The following is a 24,710-nucleotide window of genomic DNA, read 5'->3' on the forward strand; positions in this document are numbered from 1 at the left end:
AAGTTCCGTCTTTTATCCAAGTAATCTGTTGTGTAGTGACAGTTTAAGTGGTGTAGGCGTTGCACCCCCTCGTTTTCGGTAGCCTCGGGCTAATTTTACAGGAATACACTGTTTGAAAAGAAGTTCAAGTGTGTGTTTCTTCGGTCATTATATACAGACGAACGGATTAGGGAACTTTATGTTAAAATTTTCCCAAGAAGAGATTATGGTTTACCGCTGTGACCAACGGTACTGTTATTAATATCAATTCAATATAATTCAATTCAATACTTGAATAAATTATTGAAATCGACACGTGAGCTGTTTTCATAGTAGGCTACTGGCACTGCACTGCCAAAGAGAGATGAATCGCAGAGAAACCGTGACTTTTATCTCGTTTTGTTGTTGCTTAGTCTCTTCTTTTAAACCAAATACAGTGCTTGAAGATAAAAAAGAAACAAGATAGCTTACTAGTACAAAGCCAGAATTTGAAAACCAGTTTGAGTAAAAGGCCAGGGTTCACACTTCACAGATTTCGAAAGAACACAATAGATTGTGAAAACATGGCTTTTCAAGAGTTTGTAGTGCGCTGTTGGGCAAGGAAATTAGTACGTTGCTGACAAGAGAATAGGAAAGGGTTGGTTTGCAGGTTTGATTTTGATGTTTTTAATTTTGTATTAAACTTTCGCCTATTGATAGGTATGCTGATCGTGCAAGCGGTTTAACTTAAACAGTAACCAAGGCTTTATAGCAATACTAGCCTACTGGTTGTTAGATATAGGCTACGCAAGTTTGTTTTTTATTTACACTTGTACATTAATCTAACTACTGTACGTGCGAAATAAAAATTGTAACAATCAATCAAAGATCTTTTGATATGAGCGATTGAGCGTAGCTGATAGTTTACGTCGGACTAAATTGAAGAACGCCTAATAATTTGTGAAGGGTGTAATTTTGCTACGTGCAAGGCGAGTTTTGCGTAGTTATGCTTCATCGTCGTTTGATATGAAATTGACTGCTATCACTTCATACGCAAGCAGATCGTTGTTGGTGTGTACTGTGCCATATTTATATATCATCTAATGTTGAAATAAAGCTGAAGATGAAATATTGCATAATATTGAACCAAGTGCGAAAACCAACATTGCTTGAATGCGGTATATATGCTTTCACACTTCTGTGCAATGTTTTCACACTAGTTTCCTTTTTACTGTAAGCAACTGTAATACCGTCTGTTTTGCCATTCCTGCATTTCGGCATGGCCTCATTACACAAACTTTGGGGGAAATTTTGGTTGTAGGCCTAAACAGCTGATCTGCATTGTGAGTAATTTTGCTTTGTTTCAGTAGCCTAGCCTTGAACTTATTATTTTTTATTTCTTTTCAACGACTGTGCATGCAACTCACAAAGGTTACTGCGTGTTTTAGATTAGATGATTCAAAAAATGTAACCTACAAACAAGAAAGTAAAGTTGTGTGGAAGCTTCGTTACAAAAGTTCGAATGAAACACCCAAGGTTGCCAGATATTTTTAAAATTTCTAGCCCAATCATCACAAGTGATGAAACAAGCCCAAACTATGACAAATTTCTCCAAAATATAGTCAACATCAAAAAAAGTTCGGTGAAAATGGTACAAAACAAACGCGAATGCTAAAATTTTTCCACGACTTTAAAATAAAACTAGCCCAATTCCACGAGAAAAACAAGGAACTGGCAACCCTAAAAACACTTCCTCCGACGTTCATTCAAATCAAGCAATAGCTTTAATTGTTTTGTTACCATTGGATCTACTATGACATCACGCATGACAAACGTTTGTCAGAACAGAATCATCAACAACTTACAGGAACTTCCGAGGCTACATTTTTATGGAACTGTAAATCATCATTCATGCGTCTAGTTGAGATGAGATCGCGAAATATTGCCTTTGACTGCTACCAATCAATCAGCAGTATAGTCTTAGGCACGTCTACTGTTACGCAGTTCACAGGAGTACATGATGATATTCAATGATATGTTATGGAAGCCAACTTGCCAGTTTCATTATTATGCAATACAGTGTTCAGTCGGAAACTTGATTAATCTCTGCTTGCTTCTTGGAATTTTGTGTTTAGGCCTACCTTATCTTAAATATGTTTTTTTTTTTTGGTGCGTATGTTGAAGCGCGTGAACGTTTTAACGTTTTATTTTTCTCTTGTAAGCTTATTTTAAATGGCAAAATCGTCATTTCCGTAGGGTGGCAATTGACTTGTAGACCGTATGGTCGTGTCGTTGTCTCCCTGTCGGTATGGGAACTTGTGTAACTTTGCATTGTGTATATTACTTGCATATTTCAAACATGTACCTATGTTCCTGTTACTGACAAATAACACATTGATTGATTGATTGAATGGGAAATAACAGGAAATATCTTGGTCAGTTTGAAGCTGTAGACGTGTGCGCTGTAGTATTCCATAAATTATTTAACTTTTGCAAACAAAAATCGATAAAAAGAACCGTATCACTGTGGCTCAGGCAGACAGACAATTTTAGGTAGGCAAATAGTTTACATAAAAAAAAACTCGGAACGCTTGCTTCTTCACGTATACATTTCTGTCTAGAAATTGTTATTTTCCTGTGCACTAATTTCGATAGGAAGTGAAAAAAACGTTTTAGTGGCCCTACTAGCCCAGAGAAAAACAGATAATGTTATGGTGTATTTATTGTCACTCTGCAACTGCAAAGTGTTTTTTAGGACTCATGTTTATTTTCGTATTTTATATACGATGTCACAACATCATAACTGCGTTGTGCAAGAAAGAACGCAATCGGTAACGTTTTTGTTTTAAACCTGAGTTGGAATCGAACCAAACCCTACCTTCACTAGAGTGACTAGAGCCAAAGGCGATAACCACTTGGTCACTGAGCTGGTCGCAAAAGCAGTTAAATCCTTAGTCAACGCACAAGCCAACACATATTGTGAAGAAGAATGCTTTGGGTAGCTTGACGTTATCGATGACAAGTGACGCTGTTCGTTCAGCTTGACTGGCCAAGCTGATGGGAGTGCAAGTCATCCAATGGTGATCGATATGTCGTAGCAGCAGCCTGCATACCGACTGGCAGCAACGCGTGTTCTAGAGTCTCTAGACTGCAGATTCTATGGGCCGACTTTTAATTCGATTAAAAATTTGCAAATGAAACTGCTTCAACGCGTCGTGGATAATCAATATTTCAGCCAGTGAGACAGACAGCAAATCAGTCATTTTTTACATTGATTTAATGTAAAATCAGTGTAATAAACGACTGAGTTACTGTATGGGGAGTAGCCCATTCTGCAAGTAAAGGCATAATCTAAAATTCGCCCTACGTTAATATTCGACACACACTAAGCTACTGTGTATTAAAGCTCTTTTCTTGTCCGGCTTACGTTTGTTTCGTTGGTAAAAACGTGAAAAAAAATTGAATGGATTGCTACTGCATATGAACGGGAAATGTTAGCAGAAAAACGGGATTAACAGAAGTGGTTGACATCACGCAGCAAGCCTTAAAGCAGCCGGCGGCCATCGCGGCCATGGCCGCTAAGTAGTGCTTGAATGACCGCCAGTGCTACCTCCTCAGTCGGCCAAGTTTGGCCGCCGGTTTCTTCGAGCTAATTATTTAATTTTGCAATAGAATGATCGTGAATTAGCTGTCGAAAATATCTAGTATCAAAGAGTGACGCAGAATTAGGTCAGCGCGTCCATGGCTAAGTCTTGTTTGTAATTCCCGACATTTATTTTAACAAAGTGTTAATCCGAAGTGCTAATTTACATCGGCTGGCAATATTGTCGTTTTTATGTCGATTCAATGTTGTCGGACATTGAATCGTTGTTAAAAACGAGAACTACCCAGACAACAAAATTCGTCATTTTTACCCTGATTGAACGACTGTAAACGTAGAATCAATGTAAAAATGACGGATTTTGTTGTCTGGGTAGGTTAGTTGACATCCGAGAGGAAAACACGTGTCTTCATCAGAGTTGAGAAATGTTCCGCTGTTGGTTAGTGACTTTACACACTCAATGGTGACATCATAACGGTATAAATGGTCAGGTTTTATGAAAGGCGGTATTCGGTAATGCAGTTGAAACAATTTAGTGTCGTTAGATGGTCCCGCAATACTGGATTACAATCCCGATAAAGCAGTTATTGCGTGGTGCAACGATTCTACAGCAGGACGTCGCCCAGACTTCAACAACTCTACGTGTTCATTTTGGCCTTGTTGCAAGTTTAATTCTATTTACTTGTGCTATCGTTATTTGTATTTTGGCCTCCAAGCACGCAGATTTGGCCGCCGAGAAGGAGCTCTCGGTAGGCCACGATGGCTGCCGGAAAAAAACACGAGTTTTAAGGCCTGCGCAGTATATGAAGACTGATGCCTACTTACGCCTACTATGAAGACTGTGCCTACTACGCTTACGTGTGAGAGATTGGCAGCTCGCTCAGCTCTTTTTACCGCCGCCACTGAGTCTGGGTTGTTTACATACATTTGACTATGAAGAATACGAATTACGCAGAAGAATACGAATTTCCCAGTAAGCCGAACCCTAACAGTACTACAAGGAAAGTCCAAACTTTAAATGAAATTATTCAAGCACAATTTGCATGGCATTAATTGCTTCCTTGGTGTTATGTGCAAGTAGACGAGCAAATAAAGTCAAGCAAGTTTCTGGGTATCGTTAACCTTAGTCCAGATTGCTAATCTAGCAATCGAGTTCCGTTTTCTTAAGGATTCGGATTCTTAATTTTTAAGTATCCGTATTTAAAAGTGTTTGAACTTTCAACAATGCACGATTGCACGGCCGCCATGACTTGATCTTTAATGTACATGTGTACGCATAGGCGCCGACGTTTCAAAAAACCTTGGGGGGCGAGAAAGGTGATGACGTCATAACCATAACGCTATTTTACTCGAAATAGTCTTTAATTAAGCTTACTGTCTTTTTTGGGTCTGCTACTATTCGGTGAGTCCGACTCGGTGAGTCTGATTCGGTGAGTTCCTAACTTCTAACCCCTAACCTTAACCCCTAACCCTAAAACGGCAATGATAATTAGGCTACGGTACCCGATAATTTAAAAAAAAATTGAAAAAATCCCCCGTTAAGGGATCGGACTCATCGAATCGGACTCACCGAATTGGACTCACCGAAACGGGCCATTCCGGTCTTTTTTATATTGACACCTAGGTCGCAAACCGAATTTATTAGAACCGCTGCTTGAAACGATTAGTTTTACGCATGCAGTACGCCTAGTCGTAAAAATTTTGATATTGTTAGCTCATAATTGGAACAGTTAAGCAGATTCATTTCCTTTTTGTGCAAGTGAATAACAACGATCAAGACAGTGAAGTTATCGAAATAAAACGCAAAAAAATCATGATCTCCATCAGAGTGGAAACCCGCTATCAGTTTTATTAACCTCGTTTCGCTCGTTTTTCTAATTAATTACCTTCAAAGCGTTAACAACTGTTTTTTATCGAAAGTCTTTATAGTCTGTTATCGAATACCGTTATACTCGAGCATAGGTCGAGATGTTCGCAAGTAGTTTTCACCTCAAAAAGACAGGTTCAACTTGTAACACGGGACAAGCTGTTGTCTCCAGCTCGGCAATTTTCAAAATGAACGCATTTTTGCTGCAGCAAAATCAATGCCAATAGTTTTGAAGTTTTGAATACGATTATTTGCAGTCTGTGTTTGCAGTGATGCAAACTTAATTTTCAAATTTAATGATTTCTTGTCAATTCTAAACTTTATGCACTTGTTGAGCAATATGCAAAGCTCACGAGAATAAAACAGCAGAAAGAGCTGTTTTAAGAGATCAATTTTTTTATTTTTGCTTGTAGGATATAATCGTTGTTATTACGTAACATTCCATGATCGTTGAAGTCGATGTCAAACCTTAGCGGCCTCATAAAACAATGATGTCAGGTTGGCTAGGTGATTATAGCGGTAAGAGACGTCGTTGATGCAGACATTATCTACGACCAAAACCATTAAACACCTTTTCTTTTGTCGGTTTTCGATTTAATTCTCACACATTGCGAACAAAACAATGCGTTCTGTTGAATCATAATTGATCTCACAGCGGGAAGACCTCGTTGAAAATAGCGCGTCTAATTTAGCTGGTTTACTTAATATTGCCGTGAATAGTTACGTGACTATTCCAGCAGCGTAAGTTACTCTACGATCTACTTTGAAATTTCCTCACCGTATGTCAATGCCAATACTTAGATGAACCATCGAATGGTAGTGTCGGGATACGCTATCCGACTTATACACGGGAGAAGGAAATATCACCGATTTTCAGCTCAAAAGTAGGAGTTCGACTTATACACGAGATCGACCTTTACTCGAGTATATACGGTAGTGCAGAAGTGTATATTGATAAGTGTATGAAATGTATATTTTCACAATATATGCATCAATACAGTGCTTATTGAAGCAAAACACGGATGACAGTTTTAAAAAATGTATTTTTTCTTTAAGCTGTATTCACTTAATTGTTCGTTGTGTCGTAGTTTCAACTCGATAAAATTTGTTAAAATCGATTTCATGTTTGAAGTCACAAAAAATGTAACGGACGCTGGGATAACTCGTGAAATGAAAATAAATATTCAACCTCGCATTCGCTTTTTCGCTACCGCGTGTTTTGATGTTGAAGTTGCTTCTCACGCGCGGAAGATGAGCAGTGTGTGACTGTGAGCATGCGTGCCGTGCGCATCGCAGTAGTAATTCATGTTCCAGAGAAAGCCATGCGATCAGTTGCTGTTTCGCGAGCAAAAGCAACGTAGGCTGCTTTTCGCTTTCGGCATTCTGTCCGTTTGAATCAGGGTTGTCCAAACTTTATGGGACGCGGGACGCATTCGGCAAGGAAATTAGATCGCGGGCCGCAGTTGACATTTTTCCTCTTATACACTGTCTCACCGTACCAGATGTAAAGTAAAACACGTACATGTGTAAATGAATCTTTATATTTATCATAAAAACATATTGGGGAATAGATTAAAGAAGCTAAGATGTGAATACTACGAATAAGAGAGTTTTGGAAATTTTAAGCAACGTCAGTAGACCAGGAAACCTTAAAAATAACTGACAAGTATGAATAAGAATAAACCATAAATTTATTCGTAAAAAATATTTAAGGAAGTACGTAAAACGGTACAGTTTACTTAAAATTCAGTGAGATGGGTGTGCCTGTATTTTGGAAGCCAGCTCCTTTGTGTCAATGTCAACTGAGGTTAAGGCTAAACGAAGGCAGGCTTCGAGAGATGTTTGTTTAAGTAGATTCCTCTCTTTGGATTTAATCGACTTCATTGCGGAAAATGCTGCTTCACAAAGGTAGGTACTGCCAAACATTGACAGCAAGTGCAATCCAAAACGGCGTAAATTAGGATAATGCTCTTCAGAAAGAAGAGGCCAAAATTGAGTGATTGGCAGTGTAGCTTTGCTTAATAAAAACTGGTCACTTTGCAAGTCACACAATTCAAGCTGCAAATCGTCATCGGCTTCTGATATAGTTATAGTCAGCGGAGCATTGAATACATTGAAGTTTTTCTCAAGGTGCCGGAAATCTTGAAATCGCTTGTTGAAGTCTTCAATCAGGGTATCAGGGTATCATACTTGGTTGTTATGTCACTTATATGCGGATTTTTATAAATTTACCATTTTAAGGTTGTTTTTCTAGGGTCGGCTTATATGCGAGGATATACGGTAATTTTTAAAAGTTTTCTAGAAAAGGCGGCGGGCCGCATTGAAGGAGGTCGCGGGCCGCATGCGGCCCGCGGGCCAGGCTTTGGACAACCCTGGTTTAAATGATCTAAATCTCTTTCCGAAGTATTTTATCTTTGAAACACCATTTTGTAAAGCCATTTTGTTGCCCCTCAACCATAAATTTATGGGGGGCGCCGCCCCCCGGAAGTCGGCGCGTATGTGTGTACGACCCAGGGGGTACGACCGCATGATATTTTCCATGGCCGCAGGTTGGGCACTTTGGGCTAAACGATGTCGGACATTTGTTACAACTGTACTGTACTTGTCAACTATGCCTGATGAGGTGATGGCATACTTTTTTTGGCTGTCTTTGAAGACTCAGCTGGTAACATGCAAGGAAGGCAACCAACTGGGAACGCAGTTGGTTTTGACGAAGTTTGATTTGATCACATGCTTGCATCTCAGCTGAAAAAATCGTTCTTTTTTCTTTTGAGTTTTCTGCAGACGTTAGGTCAATGTAACGAAGTCGGATTTTGCTAGCACGAAATACGCGTCGTCAGTCGATGACATCTGGTTACGGATTAAGTGGTTTTATTTGGCTTGTTAATGAAGTATTCCACCCATGAAATAAAGATATCTTACTCAGCCACCAGAACATTTTTTCATCCATTCATAATAATGAAACGACTTAGCTCAGTGCTACCCAATTACTTGTAACGATATCGTTCTGTATGGTTTCCATTTCAATCATCGATGAAATTGCTTAGGGGTTGACGTCTGCTTTTTATTCTTGTGAATGAAGAGGCTTTACGCCACAATTACTCCAACTTACACTAACAGCAAACGTATCGATGTCTCAATTTTTAATCATTTCCTGCAAAAGAACAGTGCACCATTCATTGGAAAGGCGTACTGCTTTTTTGTTTCTAGCTGCAAGCTTGCTTTGTCACGTTTACTTGACTGGTGATAGAATTAACTGGTGAAGAGGATTTAACCTCTCGGGAATGCAATTCATCATTCACTTGTCTCTTTGCGTTATACTTATATACTGTAGTGTGTATTTTCGTATAGCGCTGTATCATTTGCACATGCGGGTTGCTGCCAGCGCTTTACGAAGCAGATGGTTTTATTGCAGCTGCATTATGAAGACCTAGGCGTACTATATGATCGTGAATCCATATCTCAGTGTGGAGTGCTAAGTAGGAACGAGATTTTGTGCTATGTTCGTAAGCTCGTTCGTATAGCGATCACACATGAAGTAAACTTCGTATCGAACTGTTGTAGCGGAATCGAAGCCATGGCTACTGTTCAGAATTAGACACTTTCATGCTTTGAGCTAACTCGAGCCACTTTTGCTTTACACTGTCGCCTGTGTTCGGTTACGTCATTATCAGGCCTGTTGCTTTTGTGCCTGTTAGCTACGTTTATCCCTCTGGAAATAGTCTAAAGTTGCTTCACTTGTAGTTGCAGTTACGGAGGTTAAAGCTTTCAGGTCAAAGAGTTCACCGTAGAAGGAAATGATCTCTGAAACGAATTTTTACTCATGATTTTCTTATAACCATACGACATCATACAGATGATTCGTTTGTGATGAGTTGCTATTCCATGCAACTTACACATGCGGTAGCGTTGTCACTTGCTTTTGTCCGGTGATCGGACGACTGAACCGAACAGTGAACATCCCATCATAACTTCCTGCACGTCAGAGAAGAATGAAGTCTGCAAACTGTAGTGGCATCTATGGTTGCGCTACAGCGTACGAAAATTGCAATAATTGCTGTAAAGTGGTTGTGATTCAATGTGCTGTATTAAATTACAAATAATTTTGAATCTATGCATTTATTGCATATATATATATATAATTGATTCATGTTGTTTTGGAGATGATTGGAAGCGTAGTTTTAACCCAGGAAGTTTCAGTTTACAGTTGCAAGCATACACTAAGAATGGTAAATAAGCAATCTAAGTTAGCAAGTTCGCATTTTTTGTAGCACATTTTTAAAGTTTGTGATTTGCATGAAAATTAGTTTCTTTAGCTAAGTGTTGCTGTCTTTCCTTTGTGTCAAGGGAACTAGATCAAGTAATTATTTTCTGTCTTAACACATGGCACAGCACAGAGCCGTGTTGCTGTAACACATCAATATAATTAGTTGTAAGTTTAGAAAATAGCGTAATTTCATTCTAAATTTTACATGTAAGTTCTATAAAAATAATACTAATCGTGTTTTTATTTGCACCCATTGCGATAACATACAGTAGGCTACACTGCGATCACAGATGCGATACAACAGACGACAGAAAGCAGCGAAGTGACATAATAGTCTTCGAGTCAGCTGCTCCTTTTATTTTGGCTTGCCATTAAGTGTCTTTGCCGAGACACAGCCTCGTGCTCTGTAGCGGTGTCGAACCCACGTCCTTTCGAACGTCGCGCAGACGTGCTCACCACTCGGCTACGCAGCCAGCAGTTCTGTGTGTCAAGGATTTTGTTCGTTTGAGGCTTCCAACGAAACGAAACTATTGAGATTGTTTATTTGGACTTTACTTTGATCATAAATGGCACAAAGAATATTATCATATTTTCGGTTTGTGACAGCTCTTTGTGATGCCGCTGGAGAAGGATGGTAACATTGCAGATGTTTTCTAGAGTCTGCAACCTGTAGAGGAGGGTGGGGTAAGATGAGCAGCTTTTTGCTTAAGTCGCTTTTACAAAAGAACGGTTTGTTTTGGAAAATTTTAATAAGGTGAACTTAAAGCACTAATGAATCAGCTACATTTTAGATTTAGTTTTATCACCTTGCGATTTTCATATTTTTTTATATTGATACTTATTTGCGTGTTGCTCAACTTACCCCGGCATAAATTGTATGGGGTAAATTGAGCAATGACCTGGGGTAAGTTGTGCAATTCGATTAAGTTGAAGCATTTCCCTGTCAGTTTGTTTGTATTATTACGAGGCATTATGCTTTACAACACAACACTGCTTTTTTTATCCAATACGAACTTAAAAGACACAAATTCAGCAGTTCAAACATTAAATAAGCTAAGGCTATTTCTTTTGGGGTAAGTTGAGCAACTGCTCCAAGATACGTCAACTAGCATTGCACATTTTACCCCATCCTGATTTTTCTGACAAAATTACAAATATTTAAAAAACTACAAGACTAACCAACCTGAAGGTTTTATTGAATATCCTCACACTTTACCAATACAAAAAAACAGACTTGATTTACATAGTGTAACAATAAAGTTATTCAGTTTTTGGCAAAAAAATAAAAATTTCGATTTTTCGACATAAACAATATAATTGCGTGCCATTGTAAAATGCAACTCGCAGTGGACATAACAAATACATTGAATGAAGTGGTATTATGAGTGATATACCCAGAATAAAAAAAAAATAATTCCGCCGACTCGTTTTTCCAAAAACAGGGGTTGCTCATCTTACCCCATTGCACACTTTACCCCAGTCTCCCCTACGTACAGCAACCCAGCCAGCAAAATTAGTCATTTTTACTTTGATTCAACCTCTACGATGAATCGCAGTAAAAAAGACGAATTTTATTGATTGGGAAGAGACTAGTTTCGAATTGTGGTTTGGTAATTTGTGCTTATTGCGTCTTCCTGCTGTAAAGTTGCTAAGCGGATTGGTTAGGAAACTTTTTTAATCATGTGAGTTGTATTCAAGTCTCTTGTGAAAGCAGAAGCGATATATCACAACAGTGTCCGTGTGAAGAAAACGTCATTGAATATTTCGCCAACGTATTTGTAGCGAGTTTTCATTTATGCATTATTTTGCAAAACTACCTATTTGAAAGTCATAAGAAGACTAAATTATTAAAAAACAGTTATTTTTTTCGTTGCGAAATTAACATCATGTGATTTTGTCTCTCCTCTGCCTTGCCGTTTCGTTCTTATGCGTTTCTTTTTTCGATTTTTATGTATGTAGATCAGTTTTGTAATTTCAATTTATGTAGAAGATCAGTCAGTTAGTTACTTGAAAAGGGATAACATGAGTATGGCCGAAAACGTTTGTAATTTTTAGTTTATTTTTATGTTATTATATGATGTTAAATGCCATGTGGTTTGCAAGAAAACCACCTCTCTACCAAAATTGTATTAAGAACGTATTGTTAAAACGTAATTACAACTATTACCTTACGAAAAACCATGGAAAATTACAAGCTTGGTAAGGCATTTATGTACTTATTACTGTACTTTGATTTTTTAGAATATTCATCATAATTCGTTGTTAAAGTTTCATAAGTTGTAGCCCGAAACGAAAAAATGGCAAGTGATATGGGATGCTGCAAGTATCTGATGTTTTTCTTCAATCTTCTAATATTCGTAAGTATTTGTATATTTTTGTGCATTTTTTGCTTTTCCTTTTTGCTTTCAAATAAATAAGCGTTTTCCATTTGAGAACCGATGTTTGTTAGAACATCAGTGCTGGAGTACCGTACATTTGAATGACTCAATAATACGAAATTGCTTCATTTAGACGTGTGGGTTTGGGGTTCATTTTGCGACCGGTTGTCAATAGTTGCCAAGGCCATTCTGAGAATCTACTAGAGGGCTTCCAACTTTTGATGTCTAGTCACTGAAGGAACGTAACCCTTCTCCATTTGGTGGACAAAAATGATATATTTAAGGCTGTCTTTCAACGCACACTCTCAGAAAGAGTAACACAGTAATTTGTATTGGTGCGTGGTTAAGCAGAAAAGCGGAACCAATTTGGAAAAGTCCAGGAATACGTCACTTTGCTTCATTTATAGTTAGGTGTTGACTGTTTTTCTATGTCTGGATCTGGCCTTTGGGTAGACTGCTTTCAAGTCGATAGCTCACATTTCGTCTACTATTCGTTTTTCAAGCTACAGGCGACCGTGGTAATTACTCATTTATTTATCACGATTTTTCATCGTGACTTCACTGTTATAGCTTCAGGGCTTAGTGTACAGAAACTTACTTCGGGACAGTCCCTTTGTCGTTACTTGTGTTTTCATATCAGCGGTGACATATTCATAATTAAACGTAAACCTTGCTTGCCTGGCGATTTTGAGATATTATTAAGATCATTTCAATACAAAATTACAAATATAAAGGATTGAAACTCAATGCAAGCATGGAGACAGAAAGCAATTTGTCCCAAATTTTGTTTTTTAACAAAATGTGTTGACTCTTGTAAATTGTTGACAAATTAATACCGATTTTTTTTTTAAATCAAAATGTATATTTTTTGATATCAGGCAACTTGTTATCAACAAACATGGCTTGGAAAACGCACTAAAAGATGAGAAAATACTGTTTTTAGAAAAATTCAGAATGTCTAACAGTAAACAATTACCTGCAGATGTTTGCAAAAGGGTTTTAGGCCATTTAGTTAAAAGGTTTACTGAAGACAAACAATGGCGTTTTACTGCCTTTGATGTGGCATTGTCAGGCCTGTGTAAGTAATTTAACAATAACCTATCAGGCTTTAACCTTTTTGGTCTTGTGTTTATACAGTGGTCTGCTACAAACATCTGACAGTTAATTTCTGAATTAGTTTTTCCTATATTCCATCTTTGCAGGCATGTTTGTGTTGATGTTGATATTGTTAAAATGGACAAGAACAAGCGAATTACAACTTTCATTTGTCAAGTAGGATAGGCACATTAAACGTTTATCAATTGACTTGTTGAAAATTGAGAATATCCTGCGCAAAACTTTTTGTCGATCTAATATGTTTCTCCCAATTTCAATTCCTTTTGTTTTAAACTAGATGTTCTGTCCAAACTTTCGATGTAGCTACAAAAACTCTTTTCTGCACTAATTTCTTTCAACAACATTGGCTTAGTAAAAACATGAACTTATTCGAAGGATCTCTGCGCTCGAACAGCATTATTATAATTTTTGAGAAAAACATTCAAAGTGTAGTTTTCGTCGTCGTTGAGAATCTTCGACAGCAGCGGCGCTGGTTCGACTCTCGGGGTGTGCGCTTGAGCAACGCACATTAAGGACTGCTCTCCATTCAGCGGCATCTAATGGATGGAATAATTCCCTGGCAACAAGACTTCAATAATCGGAAACTTCACTCTGTAAATCTCGGTGACCGGGCCTGCGTCAGTGATTCAAAGCCTCGACAAGTATGCGAAACTGCCAGGATTAAGCTCTGCAAGAAGCTTTCCTACTCCGAGGATAAAGATTCAATCAATCAGATCTAACTTTTTTAAAGCATAAACAGATATAAATCAGCAACAATACTATATTTAACATTATAAAAACTATAAGCGAACGTTTTCCGCTAGTCATACAGCCCTTTTCAAGCCCATTAGAAAAATATTTTTTTGAAAGAAATACTAAAGAATCTAACAATATCACAACAAATAGTGATTAAATTGAAACATCTGAGAAATTGCTTAATTAGCTCACACAAAATGATAACTGAAAAATTACGCAGCACAACGGGTCAAATATTTGAGAGGTAAAATTAATTGCTTAGAAAAGGACTCAAGCAGATTACGCAAGATGGCAGAAGCACAACACGAGATGGTGGCACAAAGAAAGCAAAAACACGAAAAGCACAAGACGTGACAGTTCAATCAAAAGCTGTTAAAAAGGAGACACCTCGAGCAAATGATTGCTTGATGATAGAATACAGTATGTAGCGGTGGTTGCTCGTTAGCATGCCCGCCCATACACAGTCGTCGATAGGACGACAACACTCTTGGGCATGGTTATGACGAGGAGTGATCGGGATACGATGATCTGCGCCATTGATTCGCTTATTGATTCATTCGAACATAACAATCTTGACGTTGAACGACAGAATTCAAGTAACAAGAACACCAAATGAAAACACCGGACCGACTGACGGTCTCACCACCAAAAATTAACACAACGCTCTGTCGTCCTACATTGCCAACTTGACTTTCAAAAATTACGAGTGAGAAAAAGACCAAAAAAAAGTGTCAAAAATCATGGTTGTAGTTACAAAGAAGGTCCAAGTCTGCTTATTTGCTGGCAGAGCCTCCTATCTTAACATTTTTGATTGAATTGTCACGTCTTGTGCTTCTCGTGTTGCGCTTCTGTCCATCTTGCATAATGAAATGTATCTGACTTTAGTGCTCCGTAAGTTTCATTGCTGCAGACTAAGCTCTAATATAATTGCAGCTTGGAGGAGTCGCTCTGCTTGCTGTCGGAATATGGGTTACAGTCGAAGCCGATTCGTTTCGAGAGATTGTGAATGACAATCCTGATATCTTCAACGCGGTTTACATCATCATTGCAGTGGGCGCTCTTCTCTTTATTGTCGGGTTCTTAGGATGTTGTGGAGCTATTAAGGAGAACAAGTGTCTTCTTGCTACGGTTGGTTATGGTTGAATTTTTCTATTAAGTTGTTTCAGTAGCAGTATTAATAATGCTTTCCACGTGGCATTTCTGTAAAATCAATTGAAGATATGCCGGTAAACGCTGTGCTTACAGATAGTCGTGTACTTAGTCATGAATATTTTTAGTAGAGAAGAAGACATGGATCATCATCCCGTCCAACACTACGTAATATTTGTAACATAAATTCTGTTTGTACAATCCTACCAAGTGTTGATTGAAGAGGAAGAGAAGCGATGTCAGTTATTATCTCTGCCATCCGGGTCTGCTACTATTCGGTGAGTCCGATTCGGTGAGAGCCTTTTTCGGTGAGAGCCTTATTCGGTGATTTTTTTGAATTTTTTTTTGAAAATTATTGGGTACCGTAGCCTAATTAAAACCCCAAACCCCCTAACCCAAAAACCCCAAAACCCAAAAACCCCAAACCCCCCAAAAAAACCAAAAAAACCCCAAAACCCCCAAAAAACCCCAAAAACCCCAAAAAAACCCAAACCCCCCAAAAAAACCCAAAACCCCCAAAAAAACCCAACCCCCCCAAAAAAAAACCAAAACCCCCAAAAAAACCCAAACCCCCAAAGACCCCCAAACCCAAAAAACCCCAAACCGCAACCCCCAAAACCCCCAAAAAACCCCAACCCCAAAAACCCCCAACCCCCAAACACCCCAAAACCGCAAACCCCAACCCCCTAACCTCTATCCCCTAACCCCTATCCCCTAACCCTATAACGGCAATGATAATTAGACTACGGCGCGCAATAATTTAAAAAAAAAAACTCACCGAATAGGGCTCTCACCGAAAAAGGCTCTCACCGAATCGGACTCACCGAATCGGGCCATTCCGCTGCCATCCGATATACAGTTGCCCACTAAATCATTTCCCGGTGACGCCCACCGAAACTTGTGCCCATCACTGCGCTTCGACTAGTAATTTTTTTTCACGATTACTATCTGATCGTATTAAGTAAAGCAATCCCCAGCACAGCCGAGTGGTGAGAGCCCTGGCACGACGTTCGAACGGGCACCGGTTCGACATCGTCCATGAGCATGTGACTGTGTCTTTAGAAAGACATCTGAAGTTAGACACCTGAAGGACATCTGAAGCTTCTTTGTCTTTCCCTCCAGTTAATCTAAATCTTCAACTACCGGGCATGAGCCTTATGTGACAAAAAAAATGTATGAAAGAGGCTATGGCTATATATCTTTTTCAATGAGTTTAGGCTTAATCTGATGCTTTATTTCAGTTTTTCACTTTGGTGTTGATCATCTTTATCGTTGAGATTGTTGGAGCAATCTTGGCATTTGTATACTATCCGACCGCTGAAGAAGTCGCAATAGAGTCCATGCGAATCTATGGCCAAAATACAGAAGTCGGGCAATCGGCAACCGCTGCTTGGGACACTTTCCAGGAAACAGTGAGTGACTCGGTTTCTTGCTGTGGTCAGAGTTAGTGTTTTTTTAGTGCCCTCGAACAACAAAACTACAACTACCATCCTACCGGTCACCTAACATTGTTAGAGTTGTAGTCAGTGGTATACGGTATAGAAGGCGTTGTTCACGAAATTATGGCCAAGTTATCTGTCTCCGTATTGTGACATGGATTGTCGCGCAATCGTGACGTCATCATTGCGATGCACTGTCACGCTTGAGCGACAATCTCTCGTCATTCTTTCTCTAATTTTCTAACTTGTGTTTTCCAAACGTGCTTCGTCTTCCTTTTACGATGTGTGAATCTAACGGACGGACGTAATTAAGAGTGTGAAGTGACTATTCCACATCACAATTGAACCCGTCTCTTGTTAACAATATACCATCAATCTTCACTCAACACATGTGGAACTTGAGTTGAAAGTTAGGAAGAAGACATGTTGGATAGCAGCTCATACATAGCGGTTATCAAAAAGAAAGAACAGGCGTTAGACCTACGGTATAGAAAATGCGAGAGACCTTGAGAGACTACATATTCTAGAGCTCGACCGATATCACTTTTTCAGGCCGATACCGATATGTATGAAATTTTTAGGCCGATACCGATATATTTCAACCGATATATATCAACTTAGAGAATCTTAGAGAAGATGAATGACTACCAACTACCCATATTTATGGCATTTGTTGATTATCACTGGTCAACAGCAAATTTTAATCGAGCTCGTGGTTGATTGATTCTAAAAGCATTTTGTGCGCTGATTTCAAAAATGTCTTTATTTTTTTCCTAGCACATCATGTTTTCTAGATATTCCAATTTTAAAATTTTGAAGACATGCCACATTTACAGGCAAGTAAAGCAGTTTTTTTATTCGCAAATTAAGTGTGACGTCATAATAAAACAATCATATAAACAATAAAACAATGATACGTCATAATCAAGCAAAGGGACAAAATAACTTATCCAAACTTGGAATCTGCTTGCCGGCCGGTTTCTCGTGATGAAACCATGTCGCCACCTTTACCTCCACAGGGAGGCCTAGATTCCATTGAAAATGATGGTGATGACGTCGCTTCATTAAGCGAACTCTCATCAACAAGTTCTGAGTATCAAGAAGAAGGCAGGCCACAGTTATTTTCCCAGGAGCACTTCAATGATTTGATTAGAGACCTTGGCCTTTCAAAGCAAAAGTCAGAAATCCTTGCGTCAAGATTAAAAGAGCGAAATCTGGTTGAGGAAGGTGTTGCAGTGAGCCATTACAGAAAACGAAACAAAGACCTCGCTGCTTTGTTTAAAGTTGATGGCCCCTTGTGCTTTTGTCATGATATTGAAGAACTTTTTCACAAATTGGGAGAAGTTCACAATCCTCATGAGTGGCGAGTTTTCGTCGATTCCTCGAAAAGAAGCCTGAAAGCTGTTCTTTTACATAACGGAAATGAAAAGCCATCCATTCCCATAGCACACTCGGTGCACCTAAAGGAATCTTATGAAAACATCGAAATTCTTCTCAATGCTATTAATTACAGGGATTATGAGTGGAGTATTTGTGGAGATCTGAAAATGATTGGAATCTTAATGGGGATGCAAGGGGGATTTACAAAGTACTGTTGTTTCTTGTGTCTGTGGGATAGTCGCACTACCAGAAAAAGGATTGGCCAACAAGAAGCTCCTACAATCCTGGAAGAGAAAGTGTCCAAAATGTCCCGCTAGTTAATCCTGACAAAATTCTTTTGCCACCGTTACATATCAAACTCGGCTTGATGAACAATTTTGTGAAAGCAATTGGCAAATCAAATTCAAACGGTTTTCTGTATTATACCTCTGTAAGAAATTTCCAAAACTAAGTCATGCAAAGCTTAAAGAAGGAATATTTGTTGGTCCACAGATTCGAGAAGTTTTAAAAGATACTGACTTTGAAAAATCACTCACTTCATCAGAATGTCGAGCATGGCAATCCTTTAAATGGTTATGCTCTAACTGATTGGGAAATTTCAAGGCTGCTTCTTTCAGCAAAGGTGTTAAAAGGTTGCTCTCAACTTACAATGACATGGGCTGCCGCATGTCCCTCAAGATTCATTTTCTTCATTCCCACCTGGACTTTTTCCCTGAGAACCTTGGTGCAGTGAAAACAAGGTGAAAGGTTTCACCAAGATATCCAAAGCATGGAAGCACGCTCTCAAAGGTTCTGGAACGAAAGGATGATGGGTGATTACTGCTGGATGCTGCATCGCGATGATCCAACATGTACAGTTGTACAGTCTTTGGTATCATGCTGAACGTTTTTCTTGTGGTTTGGTAATATAATATAGGGAGCTTAAAAACCTGACACTTCAGTTTTGTGCTAGCTCAAGTATTTAGTTCAGACAAGGTTTAAGAGGCATTTTTTGCACTCTAGTGTCTATGCATACATATGCAACTAAATAGTGTTGAATCTGTGAAAGCAATGCACAAATCTGAAACACTCTGCTCTCTGAAGCTAATCTAAATTTGAAAATTGTAGCGACAAAATCGGTATTTGAACGCAATATTGACGTTTCTGGTCAAAAATTTTCAGACCAATAACTTTAAAATCTGATGTGCTAGAGCGAAACTAGCGCCAGATTTGAAATCAGCAGCAAATTGTGGTCTAAGAAAAGTTACTCCCATTCTCGATTAAAAAAATTTTTCAAATTTTGTTAACCTGTGTTATGAGAAGGCATTTGATTCCATCAAACACTCTTTTGTTTTTAATGCAATTCAAATTCATGGTATATCAGATAAAATAGTGAACATTATCAAAAATAAAAACACAAATGGCACTGCACAAATTAGAACAGAGAAATTAAGTGATAAAATAAAGATTCAGAAAGGGGTGCGCCAAGGTGACACTCTTTCACCTGTTATGTTTACAGCTGCAGTTGAAGAGGTATTCAAGAGGCTGAAATTTGAGACTGGACTTGTCATTAATGGACAACTGCTGAGCAATCTCAGATTTGCAGATGACATCATCATTTTTGCACAGTCAGAATGTACTCTGCAACATGTGCTTGAGGAACTGAATCGAGAAGGGAAACGAGATGGAATGAAGATGAACAAGAAAAAGACAAAAATAATGTGTAACGAGATAGCAGGGAAACAACCAAGGACGGGTATTTTGATAGATGGAAAAATGTAGAGGAGGTTGATCAATACAAAACTCTAGGAAAAATGATAACACCAGGAAACGACATCGAAACTGAGATCACCCAAAGGATAACATCAGGCTGGAGAAGATTTGGTCAATATAGCACTTTTTTAAACAGCAAGAACATTCCAATTAGCCTAAAACGAAAATCATGGACACAGTAATATTGCCAACATTAACATACGGAGCAGAAACATGGTCAGTCACAAAACAACAAACAAGAAAACTGGCAGCAGCGCAAAGGGACATGGAAAGAATAATGTTAAACATAAATAGAAAAAGACAAGATTAGAAATGAAGTCATCAGAAACAAAACTTGCATCAAAGATGTTATAGAAACAGCAACAAACCTAAAGTGGCAATGGGCGGGACATTGTAGCAAGAATGACAGACAACAGATGGGCCAAGATAACCACAGAATGGACACCAAGATATGCAAGAAGAACAAGAGGGAGACCAAAAAGAAGCTGGCGAGATGACATAGAAGAAAAGATTGGCATCACCTGGATGAGAACAGCAAAAGACAGAATGTTGTGGAAACATATGTGGAGGCCATCTGCCAGCAGTGGCATTAACGGCTGATGATGATGATATATCAACTACGAAAAATTTGTTACCAACAAAGTTATTAAGCAACAAGCCAGTCCAAGAAAATTTATGCATTGGTTGTTGTAATGGAAAAATCATTCTTAACACTAGGCTAATCACAAAAAACACCAAACAAAAAAGAAACAACCAAATACAATACTGTTATTTGTTCAATTCAATAATCAAAGTTTAACAGTTTCAAATTGTAGTTCCAAAAACATAGTTTCTCAGCATTCATGTCAAGAACAGAACATCTTTTGTCATCGTAAATCCGTCCAACACGACAAGAGTTTCTGCTAGGATTCGCACAAAGACCGGTGTCACTGCCACTAGCCCGATAAACAGAAGCACAACTAGGCAGCACCAATTAAATAGGCAGCTAGAAGAGCGCCCTTCCACGTCGTGTACAAAACAAGACATTCAAAAGCATACCCACGTGCTGCGTGCAAAAATGGATTGTGTGCAGCCGCTTGCATATGCACGTAATTAAAACGAGATAGTTTAAATGCGCATTTGAGCAACTTGTGCTTCTTCTAAAGGCATGTAGGCTATGACTGGTTTTGAGTGTGCTTTTGCTGGCCGATGTTTATCGGCGAAAAATAGCCGATACAATATATCGGCTACTCCTGATATCGGCCGATAAGTGTATTCTGCTATGACTCACTCCCCTCTTCAAAATGTTTGTTAGACGAGTAAGTTTTAACAAATGATTTGGCTGGCTTTTAGTAGTAGTAGTAGTTTACCAACTATTAGTAGTTGGTAAAAGTGTTAAACTTTTCCAGAAACATATTAAACGCATACTAAATGAAATTTTCAAACGGGAATTAAGCATTAAAATGCGTAAACTGAACATTCAAGAATACATTCAAAAAAAAAATACCGAAAAAAAAAATGTTTTCAATGGCACTGGCAAGGCCCAAAGGCCAATGTTTCATTTATTTTTAATTTTTTCAAAATGACCAAAAAGTGGAAACACTGCTCGAGAATACGTCACTATCGACAGAAATAACAAAAGCCGCGTTACCACATCTGATGTTTTAACATCAGATCTGATGTTTCGAACAAACTGTCTGATGTTTTGATGTTGAAATCTGATGTTTTGATGTACATACATACATAGCCTACAGTTAAATCGCCCACAGTAACAACTATTGCTCGATCAGCTGATTGCTAGTCTATAGTGACGTAGACTATACAGTCGCACGCTTCGCTGCTCACGCCCATTCCTGTTTTAAAAGCTCTGACAAAAGCACGCGCGGAATGTTGATCAGACCGCAGTGGGGCAAAATTTTATTGAATATCGTTTTATGGTAGCCTGTTACACACAAAAAACGTGTACAATCGCCAAGTCAGGTTTTTCCTTTAGTATCTCTTTAAAAGTTAAAAACTTGACCTAATACCCCCAACCCTAAGTAAGACATATTTCTTGATACAAAAATAGAATGTATCCCACTCGAAAAGATCCTGCGTACGCCACAGGTTGTAGGCTATGTGCTGCTTTCTGCAGTTGCAATAGCTAGGCGAACCTAATTTACTCTGGCAAAGGCGGTTCAATCAATATAAAGAGAACGTTTTTGGGAGAGGTTGTAATTTTTTAAAGAAACCTGTTTAAAATAATTTGTTTGAGTCATGCTATTTTCAGTAGTTGTTTTGTATGTTTTTGTAAGCCTGATTAATTATTTACATTGGTAATTCTTCGACGGACACATCAAACATCCGGTTGCTTTTTTAAATTCTAAAATTTTCGCGCGTTTTTTTTTTTATTGGGTTGATGCTGTTGAAATCACTTGAAACCAAAGAATTATGCGTCAAAACCAACTTTTTCTTTTTCGAACAGCTTTACTAACAGCGTAGCGTACTACGGTGGTTATGTTGCTCGAACTAACAAATTCCAATGGTTACAGTTGATATGCTGTGGAATCAACGGCCCTCAGGATTGGATATCGATGGGACATCCAATTCCACCGTGTCCTTTAGGAAATATAATAACCCCCTGCAAAGAGGCTTTGCAAAACTATTTCTGGGTTCTTGGCGGAATCGCGTGTGCTGTTCTTGTCATTGAGGTGAGGATTAACGAATTGTAAAGTTGTTTTCAGGGGTGTGCAATCGAAGGGATTTTGGCTTGTTCGAAGTTGGCGTCGTTAAATGAGGCTGGCTCCGACACTGCGGCTTGATAAAAAAAAGCGATAAACAATAAAAAAAAAAACTTGCAAACTTTTTTTTCAAAACATTATTTCTTGTTTTCCGTATTGCGCTCTAAACCTTTACCGGAAGGTAGAAGTGCTTGTTCTTGTCACTTTTTTGTGAAAGTCACCATTTCGATCTCAATCACAATCACAACTTAATTGAAATTCAGTTTGAAAAAAAAAACAGTTAAAAAATCTGACAACCCTCAAATATCTGGCAACTCTGAAACTGGGTCAGAGTCGGCTAGTTATTAACTGAGGAGTCGGAGTCGTATATTTTTCTCCCGACTCCAGCCATAATGGCTGTTTTTTACTGTTTCATGAACATTTTTTAATCGTTGCTTCAAGAAAAGTTTGGCTGAAAATAACATGTCGTCCGATGACAAACATGCCGCTTTAGCGGCATTTTTCATTACTGATGTTTTATCTCCTAGTTGCTGGCGATGATTTTTGCTTGTTGTCTCTACCGGAGTATTGGAGGACGAGGAAGATACGCGTGAACAGCAGAGTCATGTAACAGACAATTGTAGCATTTGTACATAGACATTTTCCCCGTTACATTTTTTAAATCCTCACCTTACACTTGAACATTTGACTGATTGCATGTATTTTTTTTTGTATTTTGGTAATTTGATCAAGTCTTCTTACTATTCTAATGTCAAACGTTGTCTGATTGGATAAAACTTTGATTGTGTTGTTCTATTTGATCTTTGTTGGATTATGATGCCTGCTTTATTTGAATGTGCCTGAAGCAACTTCTCCGAGACTTTAAGTTAGTTCAATATCTACAGTGCACAACAATTGAAATATTGCTTCATGTAAACTTGGTCTAATGAGAGAGAGAGAGAGATTGTTTGTTTTTCAACATTACAAGTCAAATACATAATGAGAAAAGATATAGGCAAGAAGCACCAACGAACTTTTCTGTTTTCTAGTCAAAGTATGATGATTTCTTTAAAATTCTTAACCACACAAGTACTGCCGGTTTGCACGATGCAGTGATCATCATTTTGCCGAATGGCGCATCGGGGCATGTTCTGTCGATTGTGAAGAAGGGAGCGTTCTTCCTGGCCATCAGTACAAAGCTGAGCACTCACTAGTACAACGAGCAATTACGGTGTAGCTTCCACGCTAGCCATTTAGACCATCCAGTCAACTATATGTTTCTCGGCAGCCGATTGTACCAAGAATGTTTGGTGCAGGCGATCAGCCGATCAAGCATAGCTTAAATGGGACTAACCTCTCACTACAGGTTAAATGCAAATAGCACGTTCTCGACTTAGAATAGAAGATTCAGTTATCACATCAGTGGTTTACGCTTTATAAAAAAAAGTGGCGTGGTCGTTTCTTGGCGCCCTGTCGATTACGCCCAACCACCCAAATAGGAAAATTTGTTCGAAATCAGTTTAAAATTGCAAGACCAGTCAGGTAAAACGTTTTGTAGTATAATCGTGTTTTTATTTGCGCCCATTGCGATAACATACAGTAGGCTACACTGCGATCTCAGATGCGATACCACAGACGACAAAGCAGCGAAGTGACATATAGTCTTCGAGTCAGCTGCTCCTCTTTTATTTGTACGTGTATTGGTTTTGTATTTCAATAAACTGCTTTGAAACCTCTATTAGAATGTATTGCATAGGCTGAATAATGAATATATTGCATAGATTTCAAAATCAAATGTTTGCCCCACAAACGCTTGCAAGCTTTGTCTTTAAAGTTTGCTACACTCTGTTTAAAAGCACGATTTTTATTTGATGCTGTGGCCTACTGGATCGGAAATGCTTGTGATAATACAAATTCGAATGATTGAGCGTTTATTATTTTTCAAAGTGGCTAGATTTCATAGAGGTGTTAAAGGTTTTTAAGTTAAACATTAAATTTTTTGATAACTCGTAACACCCCAGAAACCGTCATGCTTGTCGTCTAACTAGATTTATCCATTGTAAAATATGGCAATAAAACATTTTTCTCACCTCTTAAGTAGATTCTTAGCCCAGTAGAGCGGTAAGAAACATTTTAAAGACGTCATAGCTGTATTTAGCTTCTTTTTGTGACTGAATCCCGGCTAGTGTTTGTTGTGATGTGCTTTTCGCTCTGAGTTCTGTTGAGCTTTTCAAGTAAATTCGTTAAACAAACTTAGCTTTTAGTGTTGCCATGTGGTGAATTTCATTGCTTTTCTTGGAAATGTTTCCTTCACAATATGAAGAACACCTGATGAATAAAATTAAATGTGTAGTAATATTGTTGCAATGTTGTTTCATGAAAAACAGTTA

At 38.5% G+C, this 24,710-nt stretch overlaps 1 protein-coding gene across 1 annotated transcript; it reads left to right on the forward strand.

Moving 5' to 3' along the window:
* The first annotated feature begins 11,932 nt into the window (after positions 1 to 11,932).
* On the forward strand, positions 11,933 to 24,675 carry LOC145769400 (tetraspanin-18B-like). Its single transcript, XM_082581028.1, has 5 exons — positions 11,933 to 12,050; positions 14,856 to 15,050; positions 16,313 to 16,483; positions 22,153 to 22,311; positions 22,869 to 24,675. Exons 1-5 carry the CDS (start codon positions 11,991 to 11,993, stop codon positions 22,932 to 22,934), a joined length of 651 nt encoding a protein of 216 aa, XP_082437154.1. The 5' UTR covers positions 11,933 to 11,990; the 3' UTR covers positions 22,935 to 24,675.
* The last annotated feature ends 35 nt before the right edge of the window (positions 24,676 to 24,710 follow it).

This window comes from Aplidium turbinatum, chromosome 4 (genome assembly GCF_918807975.1).
Source record: "Aplidium turbinatum chromosome 4, kaAplTurb1.1, whole genome shotgun sequence".
Taxonomy (NCBI): Eukaryota; Metazoa; Chordata; class Ascidiacea; order Aplousobranchia; family Polyclinidae; genus Aplidium; species Aplidium turbinatum.

Coding starts and splice junctions, on each gene's coding strand:
- LOC145769400 (XM_082581028.1), top strand. CDS start 11,991: ATGGCAAGTGATATGGGATGCTGCAAGTATCTGATGTTTTTCTTCAAT. Junction 15,051..16,312: donor ACAAGTGTCTTCTTGCTACG/GTTGGTTATGGT, acceptor GCTTTATTTCAG/TTTTTCACTTTGGTGTTGAT. Junction 16,484..22,152: donor GGGACACTTTCCAGGAAACA/GTGAGTGACTCG, acceptor CAATGGTTACAG/TTGATATGCTGTGGAATCAA.